Here is a 13004-nt window from a genome sequence, read left to right as displayed (position 1 = left end):
ACTCTCATGTAGTAGGGGAGTCAGGTGGCTGAGCGGTTAGGGAAGCGGGCTAGTAATCAGAAGGTTGCCAGTTCGATTCCCATTTGGCAAAATGACGTTGTGTCCTTGGGCAAGGCACTTCACCCTACTTGCCTCGGGGGGTATGTCCCTGTACTTACTGTAAGTCGCTCTGGATAAGAGCGTCTGCTAAATGACTAAATGTAAATGTAAAATGTAGTACATCCTTCGAACCAATAGATGGCGCTGAGTAGCTTGTACTCCCGCTCCTGTGAGTGAACATGCGTCTGTGTGTGTGAGAGAAGGGAAGTTCAAGATCAGTCATGCTTAATGGACTGAGCCTCACTGTGTCAAGACGGAAAGCATAATTTTGTCCTGTTGTCTGTGATACTAAATATAAGCTTTTCTCTCCTGATCTTGGCTTTAAATAATTGTTGTGTGTCTTTTTGCGAAAAACATGACAGTACTGATGCTCCATTTGCAATATAATTGTTTACACGCACACTCAAAATCCCTCCTGATGGTGTTCCCAGGGTAAATTAAATTGGACATCTTAAAAATGTATTGCATTTACTGAGAACTAATACCAACTGCTTTGGTCACTTCATAAATAATATATGGTATTGATATTTAGTAATAAACTAAATATCCATTGTGACAGCCTTGCATCAGACAGACAGTGTGTCACGACTAAGAAGTGTCTCCTTTCCATACCCAGATACAGAGAGAGAGAGAGAGAGAGAGAGAGAGAGAGAGAGAGAGAGAGACAGAGAGGAATAAAGAGAGAAAAGGGGAAGCGTTGCTGATGGGAGACGGCCGATAAAGAAGTGGCAGCTGGATGAGACGCATTTGTCACCCCCACCCCCACACACCTGTGCTGATGTGAGGGTGGTGAGGCAAGGCAAGAAGGCAAAATGGGCAAGATGGGGTGGGGGGTAACAGTGGGGGTAATTTTTGTATGTGGACACATCTCACATCATTTCCCATCCTTCCGAAAAGAAAATCTAAATATATTTTTCAACCACCAGGGGGCAGGTGTCAAGCAAAAGGAGGTCTTCAAAACACCTCTGCACCTAGGAAAGACGGCAAACATATCAAGCACCAGGTGCTAATAAGGGGAGACATTGCCTACATAAAGCAAGCTTGCCCTAGCTATCATATCACTTCCCACTTTTTGGTGCCATATTTCGACAACCAATTCTTATCACGCAAGCTCTTATAGAGGCAACAGAACATAAGATGTTCATATTACGTATTGACAGACGTGCCTCTCCATTTAAAAAGGAGCGTGCAAAAAGTCTGAAAAATCCAGGAAAGAGAAACAAATGTGTCAGAGCGACTTGTGAAGAGGGGAGCAAACAGTGAAGAGCGGCTTTGAAGCTGTGAACAGCAGTAGTCAAAACCACAAACTAAAAGAAGCCATGTGACCTTTGAGAGCGTCAGGATCATTTTTTCACTCTTGCATATTCTTATCTTGTTTCTTTTTTTTTGTGTGTTGTAGTAGTAGTAGTCCCTTACTAAGGGACGTACAGCCCACACAAAGCTAAAACGGCTTTAATATGATGTGTTTATTTTCACACTTGGTACAGTTGACAGGAGACGTCGACAGCATACAGTCAGTTTACAACTTGCTGTTCTTCAAAGGACATGAAAAACACGTCAACAAACCATGAAAAGAAAACATTTAAAAAGTTGAAAACAGAATAAAACATGTATACATATTTTTCATCATATCATTTACCCAGTTATAAATGTATTTTACATAAATACACGTTGTATAAGTCCTCACTCAGCACATTAAATGCTACATTTGGTTGTGTGCTGCGTTTGTAAGTACGGATAAATAAACAGATAAAAACAAATAATTCTAATACCTGAGGTGCCTTTTTCTGTTTACATGTGCTCATTTGAAACGCCTGTGTATGTGTGTCAACGTGTATGTGGTTATACCTAGGACTGCTAGTGAGTGTGTGCATTTGGAGTGTGTATGCTAGTGGAGAGTGTGTATGTGCTTATGTGTGTGTGTGAGCACACTACTTCAACTCTATGCGGTGCTCACCACGGGCAATGTGGGAAGAGAATTCGTAACGGTCCCGGCTGCGATGGCCGCACACGTTGCACTCCAGAGGGTCGCGGAAACCGTGACAACCCATGTGGATGGTGAACATGACGTAGTCCAGGAAGATCACCCTGCAGTGGGCGCAGGGGTACACGGCCCCCGCCATGGCCTCCCCGTCGCCCCTCACCACCCTCAGGGCCTCCGGGGGGGCCATGGACAGGCCGTGGGGGAGCGGGAGGCCGTTGTGGGCATTCGCCACCCCCAGCAGGTGGCCCAGGCTGTACAGAGGCTGGGAGAGGCTGTCGGGGTGGAGCGGGTCCAGTCCTAGGTGGCCTTGCCCAGGACGGGTCAGGTGGGACAGCCCGGGGGGAGGGAGCTCCAACTTGTGGCCGTTGGTCAGAGCCAGAGGGACCGGGTAGGACCTGTGGGCGGGGTCACCAGAGTCCTGGCCGGCATGGAGGGAGGAGTGGTGGTGGAGGGCGTCTGGGCCCGGGGAAGAGTGGGGAGGGGGATCCATGGCATCGGTGCGGTGGTGCAGCAGCTCCCTGTTGAAGCTCAGGTCCAGACACACACCATTGTCCCCTACGCCGGCCACACACATGGAGAGACACCTCAGCACATGCACTATGGAAGGAGACTCAACACAGAAGCTCACACCAGCTGAACCAAAGTTGGCGTAGTTTAAAAAAGGGGTAAGACGGGGCATACAGACACCTGACTCCAGGGGGAATACCTTGATAGAGTGCTTGCATTTCCTGTGTCGGTGTAAGAGTCTTCCCCCTTCTACAAATACAGTTTTTTGTCTTCCTTCTTCTTCTACAAATACATTTTTGCAGTGCGTCGGAAAAGTAATAATAAAAATTAAACACTGTTGTAGCTACTGCCGAGGGTGCCTGGCCTAATACCCTCCTAAAGAAAAAAGTTGCAAAAAAACATACGTACGTTCTCCTGTAACCAGGGGCGGCATTTTCACAGCGCCAGGGCAGACAAAACACATAAAGGATAGCTAGCAGCAAAGCACCGGAAGTCCATGACCCAAGCAACAGTTGAGCTTCCTGCTCACTTAATATGTGCACTCATGTTTGTGTGTTGTGTGTGTGTGTGCGCGAGTGAGAGAGGACAGTAGAAGGGGAGGAGGAAACACACAAGGCATCCTCTGTGCAGCTGCAGTCACAGGAGGGTAGACGGAGCGCGCTCACGTTTCTCTCGCGTTTTTTGTTTTCTGTCGCACGGTCGCAGAAGCACTTTCTTCTCTTCTCTTCCCGCGGTTGTCAAAGTGAAACAGCTCAGTTCATTTTGTAAGATTGCTTGACACAGGATTCCTTCACGTCGGTGTGGAGGCAGGGCGCCCGGTTGTGAAACCATAAGTGATGAAGCGCAGTGAAACGAGAGTTGGGCCGTGTGAGAAGGTGTGATGGGTGTACTGGAAATCGCCACACACGCCCAGAAGGTTTGGGAAGGCTTGACAAATCAGTCATTTACCGAAATTGGCTTTTTCCACAAACCCTATGGTAGTTGCTAGTTCCAGAAGGAGCAGTATTAGAAGTGTGTGTAATTTTAACAAGGCTACAATATCTAGGCCTAGGTATAGTTTTAAATAAAGCCTTCAAGTTTGATCTATAGTATCAATAGCTGGGTGTTGATTTAAATAAAGTGTTCAAGTCCACTGTTGTAAAACTGGAACATCTATATGCGTCTGTGGGACGGCTTTGGAGAGTTTCAGATTGTGTGTGAGTGTGTGCTTAAATACCCTTAAGTAGCTTGGTGTTTTTTGTCTGATCATGTTCCTATGCGTGGCTGGAGGTCTACCAATTTATGGCACCCGTACTGAGGATCAGGTCCATGAATGACTGCTGGGCCAGTAGAGTGGGAGACAAGCTGCAGGCAGAGAAACAGACAGACAAACAGAAACAGACAGACAGACAGAGAGAGACAGGCAGACAGAGAACAGACAGACAGTCAGACAGACAAAGAGATGACAGTCAGACAGAGAAGACACAGACAGACAGACAGACAGAGAAGAGACAGACAAACAGACAGACAGAGAAAAGACCGACAGACAGAGAAGAGAGACAGACAGACAGACAAAGAGATAACAGTCAGACAGACAGACGAAGAGATGACAGACAGACCGACAGAGAAGAGAGACAGACAGACAGACAGAAAGAGAAGAGACAGGCAGACAGACAAAGAGATGACAGACAGACAGACAGACAGACAGACAGAGACAGACAGACAGACAGACAGACAGACAGAAAGACAGACAGAGAAGAGATAGGCAGACAGACAAAGAAATGACAGACAGACATAAAAGAGAGACAGACAGACAGAAAGACAGACAGAGAAGAGACAGGCAGACAGACAAAAAGATGACAGACAGACAAAGAGATGACAGACAGACAGACAGACAGGCAGACAGACAGAAAGACAGACAGACAGAGAAGAGACAGACAGACAGAAAGACAGACAGAGAAGAGACACAGACAGAGAAGAGAGACAGACAGACAGAGAAACAAACAGACAATAGGCAGACAGACAGGCAGACAAACAGACAGACAGGAAGACAGACATACAATAGGCAGACAGACAGCTTAGTTTTGCACAATACCAAGTATACATTGAATCACAAAAGCTCACATAGGCGTGCATGTGCAGCATCATCAAAGGCTGCATTTAACACTATGACACAACTGCAACCTGCAAGACAAACAGGCGACACCACGCATTTGCCTACTGCAGCATTGAAGCTATTTATGCAGGATACCTATCAAAAGACACAATCCTAAATCAGTCACATATCAAGCAGCAGTTGAAAGCTTAGCTGATCGTTTGCATGGCCGCCCCAAACAAAGCGAAATACCAAAGAAGAACACAACACTCAAATCAAAAGTGCAATTCATGTCTATCCTCAAAATGACTGTCGCCCCCACGTGCAGCCCAATGTGCAGCCCACTCGACCCTTGAACTTGTACCTCCTTTTTGAGATCAACGTGTCCTCAAAGGCGGACCAGGGCGAACTGCGGGTGGGAGAGACGGCGGGTTCCTTACCGGTGAACTTCTGTGGCATGGAGCTCTTGCGCTTGGCCACGTTGCTGGCCAGCCTGTCCAGCAGCAGAGCTCGCTCGCTGCCCATCTGGGTCCTGGATGCGTGGGCGTCCTCGGAGGCTGAGAGAGATAGAGACAGATGAATGTAGAGAGAGAGAGAGAGAGAGAGAGATGCGGGAGGAGAGAGAGAAACCGAGAGAGAGATGAACCGAGAGAAAGACAGAGATATAGAGATAGTCACAGAGATAGAGAAAGATAAAGGTGAGGTATTTTTAACTGGTGAGAAGCAGAGTGCTAAGACAGTGTCACACGCAGGCAGTTAGCCGCAAATGAATAGTCCACCACCTCCAGCATTTTAGGGTGTGCCACGTGAAAAAAAGAAAAAAGAGACACACAAACAAATTAAGGACAACAAAAAACACACTGGAGGGGGAACAAGACTGATTCCAGCCATGATAACAAGCCCCATGACCTCACTTCCTGATGCTGTGCCTCAACCAGCTACTAGCGCAGGAGAGACCGCAAGTCGAGGATGTGCTTCCTTGTCACCGAGACGCTATCGACCATACCTTACGACATTCGCCGACCACAAAATAAAACAAACACTCGAACAAGACACAGGAAAGAATTGTTTGTGTCGCAACTGTCCCCTGTCCACCAAGGAGACAAACAGACGCTAAAGAGGTTGGAGGTGTGTGTGTGTGCGGTCATATGTGTGCGCTTGAATGTGTGTGTATGACGGTTGTGGGGTGCAGCGTCGAAAACACGAGGCCCTAAGTATTTTTTCTATATTTTTAACCCCTTTTGATAAAGACACGATTACTCAGGAAACCAAATGATTAGTAAGGCAACAGTATTTACCACAGAGGCCGTAACCTATTTAATTCCAACAACTGGCAGGTACTGTGAGCTCAATGCGATGAGGTTACACCAGTCCTGCGGCAACAGTGTGTGCGTGCATGGGTGTGCGGTGTTGGAGCGTTCTCATGCTACAAATATGTAAATAAATGAATGATTAAAATGTGGGAAAACGTATAAATGTGCGTGCGTCATTAAAGTGACGCATCTGTGGCCGTATCTAAATGCAACAAGTGTGAGTTAAGTATGTGCTCCTACCCAGCAAGCGTGAGACTGGACACGCGCGTTGTTGTATCTACGTGCGGATCCTTGGAAGTGTAAGCGCTGCTGTTACAGTGTTTTTTTTTGTTCTTTCTTCACAAGTGTGCACGCGCGAATTGGCTTCTCACCTCGTTCCGTGTGGCCTTTGTTCTGGATGTACACGTGGCACCTCTCTCTGTGCTCCTCCAGAGAGCTCCGTTGCTTATAACTGCGACCACAGTGGTTGCACTTGTAGGGCTTCTCCACTGCAAGCAAGAGTTGGCCGGTTAAAACTGGAAAGTCACGCAACACCGATAAAACACGACATGCTGTGCTCAGAGCAGGATGCTCTCCCTCTGAAGCGCTGATCCTGTGACCCTTATCTAATGTTTTTATCCATGAACCTATAAAAAAAAAATCTGTGTTGTTGTCGAAGATTCTTACATCCTTCGACAAGAGTGCGTACATTTGGAAACAGCCGTGTGTCTGGTCATGTGCAATGTGAGGGATTCTACATGGGAGTGTGTGAGGTTGCCTGTGTGTGTGTGTGTATGAGTGAGTGAAGGATTCCCAGGTGTTTGAATGTACTACTGAAGGCATCTGTTTATTTCTTCTCTTTTTTGCAGGTGTGTGAAATGTGTGTGTTTGAAGACCAGACTCCCCTGCAGGTGCCGTGTCTTACCAGAGTGCGTTCGCAGGTGCCCGCTGAGGGCGTCGCGTCTGCGACAAGCGTAGCTGCACATGGGGCACTTGAAGGGCTTCTCCCCAGAATGCAGTTTGATGTGGCGTAGCAGGTTTCCCTTCTGAGTGAAGGAGGCGCCGCATTGCGTGCAGTGGAACGGACGCTCGCCTGGGTCGGCAAGACAACCACACACAGCATAGAGGGAATTACACTACATGGAGACACTATGTGAATCACTTTTGTTTGAAAGAATGTTTACCACAGTGAATTATTGTGAAGTAAAATTTTTCTCCGATTTTTCTCATATTTCTCCAGGGAAAAGGGTCAGACATGAAATACAAATAAATGGAAAACTTGGGTTCACATTTAAGTTAGGGCTCCCTCCACACAGATTAAGACTAATGTAGTAGACTAAGAAGGCTTTTCAATAGATAATCGTTCAGCATTTGTATTAAGGACCTTGGATGCATCTGGGTGTATCAAAACGGCTTTTAGTCAACTACGACAAATCACTACACTATATATTCACAGTCATTCAGACACTTGTCGATTTAACTCTTAAAAAAAACGCCTTATCAACTCCAAGTATCGGTTACGTTTTCATTATTGTGTAACCGCCGCCTCCGTTTGAGGTCCCAGCGCTAGGCAACGCTAGTCTCACCGGTGTGGCTGCGCTTGTGCACGAGCAGCACGTTGATGCTGACGCACGACAGGCCGCAGATGTCGCAGCAGAGCTTGCTGCCCGTGTGGCCGCGGGGAGAAGCGCCGGCCGCCGGCGCGCCGTAGAGGGGGGCGGCGGTGCCGGGATGACGCGCGTCCGTCGGCTCCGCCTGGTTGTCGTACTTGCCGTAGTCGGCCAGGGAGAGGTCCTGCGGCTCGTCGAGGGGATCGCCCTCCTCGTCGCCGTCCCTCTCCTCGTCCTCCTCCTCCTCTTCGCCCTCTTCCCCTTCTCGCTCCCGCTCCTCCTCCTCCTCCTCCTCCTCCTCATCGTCCTCCTCCTCCTCCTCCAGCGCATCGAAGCCCCCCCGCTCGTCCTTCAGCTCGTCCCCTCCTCCGCCGTCGCCCTTCTGTTCGAACGTCTCCTCTTCCTCCGTTTTCACGATGATCCCAGCTGGAGAGGAAGAAGGAAGAGGCATGAGGGGAAAAAGGAGTTCGGTAAGGGACGGAAGATCACATGCAAACTCATGCATCCGACAGTGTTAGCCAGCGCCTGACCCATATTATCTTGTTCTTCGCTTCAACCAAGTTCACTCAATTCATACCAGGGCAGAAGCAGTACATTTAAAATAAATAAATATGTGTCCCTGGACTGAGATATGTATCACGTTTTACCACAAAAACAAAACTTGTGTGTAACCTCATTTTAGAATTTCCACAGACTAAATCCACTCACCAATGTGCGAAAACGTGCAAGGATGGCAATGTTGTGTTCAAATATGGCAAGATACACCCTTTTGCAAAGGCTTCACTTAGCAACATTGCTATTAAAGTTCAGTGAAAGAAATTGCCACCACTTGTTGATTTATATTTAGTGGGTTGTTCTCGCAGCAGTACATTTCCAAGTCTGCTGAGGTTTATTTGGGGCAGAGTGACATCTGAGAGACAGCCGGGAGATGAATGTAGAAGATAAAGACAACACATTTCCTCTCTGTGCTTAGAACAGGGTCAGGAGAAGTCACCGTCGAAGAGAAACAAACTCCCATCTGCCACTGGTATGAGAAAGGCCGGACTGATTCTGTACCTCTGTTGATTTGAAGGCTGCACGTATTAGTCTGACCATGGGTATGTTTCTCATCTGTTGGGTTTTCGTTCTTAATTTCTTTCTCCACAATAAAGGCTATTCCAGTCATTCTTGGTCTACACATGCTGGTTTTCTGGAGTTGAGCTAACCCAAGCATTTTCATGGTCACTGACAAACCAAACTATTGATGTGGACATGCAGAATTAAAGTTGGAAAACAGAATGAATCCTTTTTTAAAGGTCACTCTCCAAGGGCTTTGGTGTTCACCGTATCGCCCACCTTTCCTCCAAGCACGTAAATAAAACAGCATTGACTTAAAAACGGTCTCTCTATATATTCCAAAGACTGTGTACCCCCCCCCTCAGCCCTCTACACACACACCTCCTAATACACCTCATCACGCAACTACTGTGTTTGACCTACACTCTTGTGTATATTCCAAACCCAGATTGGGGATAGTCGAGATTTCAAAAGCCTTTAGACTTAGGGAGCTTCAGGGCCCATTTTGGAAGAAAAACATTCAACATGGTCTTTGACTCCCATTGCTTATGAAAAGGAACGTGCATACAGAACAAGGCACAGACTATGCACTGACGGCTCAGGGGCCCCGAGTTCGATTCCAGCCCGGGCCATTTCCTGCATGTCTCCCCCCTCCCCCCCCTCTCTGCTTTTCCTGTCACCCTCTCACTGTCTCCATAAAATACATTTAAAACGGCGACAACCAAAAAAAAGCATGACACAGTCACGGCAGCATAAGGACACACACACACACAACATCATCTCCGAACTCTGACCCCTTGAATCCGCGCAACCCCTGCATGCTCATACTCCACATTCAGCGAAAAAACACACTCTCTCATCCTGAGTCTGCATGTGCCCAATGAAACTTACGGGGCGTGCTGCAAAGCCGCAGTGCACATACCAACTCCTGGAAGTGCAGGGTGGATTACACTAAACTCTGAGCAGCTCAAACCTTGTGGTGGAGGGGTGAGTGCTTGTACCCGCTCGTAGGTCCCTGCTACAGTTATAACACGTCTCCAAAGTCCTGCCCGGCCTGTCCCCAAGGCGACGCTTGCATGAGTGTTAACTCAGCCCCAACGACCAAGGCCCCCCCTCCAGAAACCACGATGTGGTCACGGCGGTGGATGAAGTGCTGAAGAGCGGTGTTGTTTGTTTGGTCTCACATTAGACACTTCGGGAGGTGCTATGGAAACTTTGCGTACACTTTTAGATGTGCACGCACACACACACGTACGTAATCGGATTGAACACACACAAATGCAGGCGTATGTACAGAGTCAGACACAGATACGACCATCGCGCGCACACACACACAAACACAGCTTTGAGAGACACAATAATAGAGCCCAGGCTCATCTAGCGGGTTTTGTTGAATGCTGTTTGTTGAGAAGAATATAGCCGTGGTTTAAATAAAAGTGTATCTTCCATCTCTCAAATAAACAGTTATTGTAGATGAGGACAGTTTAATCCTGAACATGTGTGTGTTCTAAGTCAAAGGCCCCCACGACAAATACTGAGTGTTTCTTATGATTGAGCAATAAGAAAGACAATAATGTTATAACACTACATGCCTTAACTTTATATTTTGGAGCATTGAATGTGCTGTGTGTGCATGTTTGTGGCTATGAATTTATTTAAAGACTGTGCTGTGTGTGTGTGTGTGTGTGTGTGTGTGTGTTGGTGGCTACGAATGCATGACTGTGTGTATGCGAGAATCACACCTGTTATCTGTTCCTTATCTGCGGATTCAGATGAAGACTCCATTTCATTGACTGAGGCATTCTCCAGGGCCCCGTAACTCATTTCTTCCGCCTCCTTCTTCTTCTCCACCTCACTCTCTTCCTGTGGTATCTGGTCTGTCGTACTGCTGCTGATATCTGTGGATATATCACCTTTTTTAATGTATCTAAATGTGTTGCATATTTTCTATAGGGGAAAAACCCCAGCAAAGGAACAAAATGAAACATTATATGGTGCATGTCACACATTTCCAGGACAGGTTGTGTACATTACACCGCAATTTGAAAGCGGACTTGGACAGTGGAAAAAAGAACCCACCCATCATTTCACTCTCTGCCGGTTTGAACTCTTGGGGCTGGTCTCTGTTCATCGTGGAACGTTGCTCTCTGGAGCGGAAAGTACAGAATGAAGAAGTTGTCTGAGGACAACAGAAGCTATGGCACATGTCAGAAGCTCTTATGCTCTCATTTCGGGAGAGTAAATATGCACTCTCCAGCTGACCCTTGACATGCTGTCTAGGCTGTTCTGTGGACAATCACACATTTAGGCGCACACAAAAGTTGCTTCTGAATAGAATTTCATTCAAATTCAAGACCTGTACCGGTAAAAGGTTGAAAGGTTCATTGCTCAACCCTATCACTTCATTCAAATACCCCCAATCCTATGACGTTCACTCAACATGCATTTCCTGTAAAGTCAATGCAAAAGCGAGTTGTGAAAAAGATATCCAACGACTCAAACAGTTAATATTCTTTGCCATCTTGATACAAATTTAGGTAATCTTGCAAGCCAAATGACTTGCGCGACGGCCAATGATCGTTTGTTGAAAAAGAAGATAAACTTAATTTCATACATTTTGCATAGCCTACACATTTACTTTGAGCTTTCCATAAAGACTTGTTAATTTGTGATTTTAAATTGAACGTTTGCTCAAAATAAAAAAAGGGCAAATGTGTTATCACATCCCTATTGTACAAAATATAATTACTTCATCAAACGAATACAATACTCTTATTCCTTGGACTTCAAGTGAGAGGGAAAAAAAACGATTCGCTGTTATTTACAAGGAAGGTAACATATGATACAAAGTATTCCTTAAGAGAAACGTACCTGGTCTTATAACTCGCACCTGGGATAATAACGCAATAACGTCAGGTTCAGTTTGAAGTGGCCAGTCTCTCCCGCCGTAAGATTCCCTTCTCCGCCGCTGGAGCTCCTCGCTATGGAAATGCCATAGTCGACGTAATGCTAAACTTTGGAGTGTTCTTAAAGGCACAGGGACTGAATTTTGCAAGATGGAAGTATTGGTTTCCTCATTACAGCTTTACAAATAGATTAGTTCCGAAACGGAAAATGAACGTTGAATGTAATGTTTATATCACTGTGTATTCTTTACATTTGTTTCGATTAGTGTAGGCCTATATTTCATTACAAAGCTATATTCAGGCAACGTAGATAATGTTAGTGGGTAAAATTGAGTACAATTCCTCCATCTTCTGGCCAAATAATGCTACTACCTTCAGATGTAATTGGAAGCGAATCTGTCTCAATGGTTCAATTATTTACCACTTATAAAAGGATTATCCAAACATTTACAGAACATGACCAAGGGCTTCATGCATTGCATTCATGAGCAGCAATGTTATTTTTATCTTACCATCATCATCATACCAACTTAAATGTCTGAGCACCAGTAGTCGAATCTAATACAATGTTTGCAATATAGTGTTGTTTACCATGATGATCATGTATTTTGTAAAGGTGATTAACCCCTGTTACAGTACAGCATTGGCATGTAACACATTGCCACATTTGTTCTGACCTCAATAAGTCCTGTATGCCTGGTCTGTGTAGTAGGGACTAAAAAGTATACCGCAATGGTAAATTTGCTGAAATAATATTATTGTTGGATGAGAAGTGGGTATAACGTGTTAAAAGAGGTATTTAGGAGGTTCCCACCATTGTGTGTGTGTGTGTGTGTGTGTGTGTGTGAGGCAAAACTTGCAAGTAGAGGCAGACCCCACACTACTTTGCCACACACACACACATGTCTCAAAACACAACTAGCACACACACTCATACGCCTTATTAACAATGAAACACCTTCCAAATTGAATTGTGAACCACTGTGACCTAGCATTCGACCTTCCAGAGAACCACTCACTTTCTCACACACAAAATCTCTCACGCGCTCCAGCTCTCTCTCATACACACACATTGTCTCACTGTATCACACACAAACACACACTACACAATCTCTTTCCCACACACATCCCTAACCTACCACTCCCACCCACCCTCTCCCCTCCCCCCCACACACACCCTCTCCCTCACATACACACACACACACACACACACACACACACACACGCACACTAACACCTCATAAATTACCCGCCACCTATCCTGCTTGGCCTCCCCTACAGTTGGCCTTTATGCTGAAGGCTTTGGGAGACCAATAAACACCTTTTCTAATGACCACCCTAAACCCACATGGATTTCTATGCTGCTTTTACAGGAAAACATACTTAAATTGAACAACCGGTTCCATCCTGCCAGCACACCTGTGTAACTAAGAACACGTAGACAATCTTGCGGCGGTGAGGTGTATTATGCCAGGT

At 46.2% G+C, this 13004-nt stretch overlaps 1 protein-coding gene across 3 annotated transcripts; it reads right to left on the bottom strand.

The window, feature by feature from the left end:
• Positions 1 to 1552: 1552 nt before the first annotated feature.
• LOC134009233 (DNA-binding protein Ikaros-like) lies at positions 1553 to 11603 on the bottom strand. 3 transcript variants are annotated; one of them, XM_062448968.1, is made up of 8 exons: positions 11494 to 11603; positions 10702 to 10769; positions 10365 to 10520; positions 7543 to 7992; positions 6882 to 7049; positions 6349 to 6465; positions 5105 to 5221; positions 1553 to 2638 (listed from the first exon to the last, which is right to left on the bottom strand). In XM_062448968.1, the coding sequence occupies exons 2-8, from the start codon at positions 10751 to 10753 to the stop codon at positions 2031 to 2033; spliced, it is 1668 nt and encodes a 555-aa protein (XP_062304952.1). In that variant the 5' UTR covers positions 10754 to 10769; positions 11494 to 11603; the 3' UTR covers positions 1553 to 2030. The 3 variants fall into 3 exon arrangements, with proteins under 3 accessions (XP_062304952.1, XP_062304953.1, XP_062304954.1); XM_062448969.1 differs by having other exon boundaries at positions 10702 to 10801; positions 11494 to 11597; XM_062448970.1 differs by lacking the exon at positions 10702 to 10769 and having other exon boundaries at positions 11494 to 11599.
• Between the last annotated feature and the right edge of the window lie 1401 nt (positions 11604 to 13004).

Source organism: Osmerus eperlanus, chromosome 22 (genome assembly GCF_963692335.1).
Source record: "Osmerus eperlanus chromosome 22, fOsmEpe2.1, whole genome shotgun sequence".
Taxonomy (NCBI): domain Eukaryota; kingdom Metazoa; phylum Chordata; class Actinopteri; order Osmeriformes; family Osmeridae; genus Osmerus; species Osmerus eperlanus.
This window is presented reverse-complemented; position numbering and strand designations above follow the sequence as displayed.

Bases quoted from the DNA above. Each gene is read 5' to 3' on its own strand.
- LOC134009233 (XM_062448968.1), bottom strand. From the start codon at position 10,753: ATGAACAGAGACCAGCCCCAAGAGTTCAAACCGGCAGAGAGTGAAATG. The intron at 10,521-10,701 runs GTGGGTTCTTTT...ATATATCCACAG, and splicing joins GGCAGAGAGTGAAATGATGG to ATATCAGCAGCAGTACGACA. The intron at 2,639-5,104 runs GTAAGGAACCCG...TGGCCGGCGTAG, and splicing joins CATGCCACAGAAGTTCACCG to GGGACAATGGTGTGTGTCTG.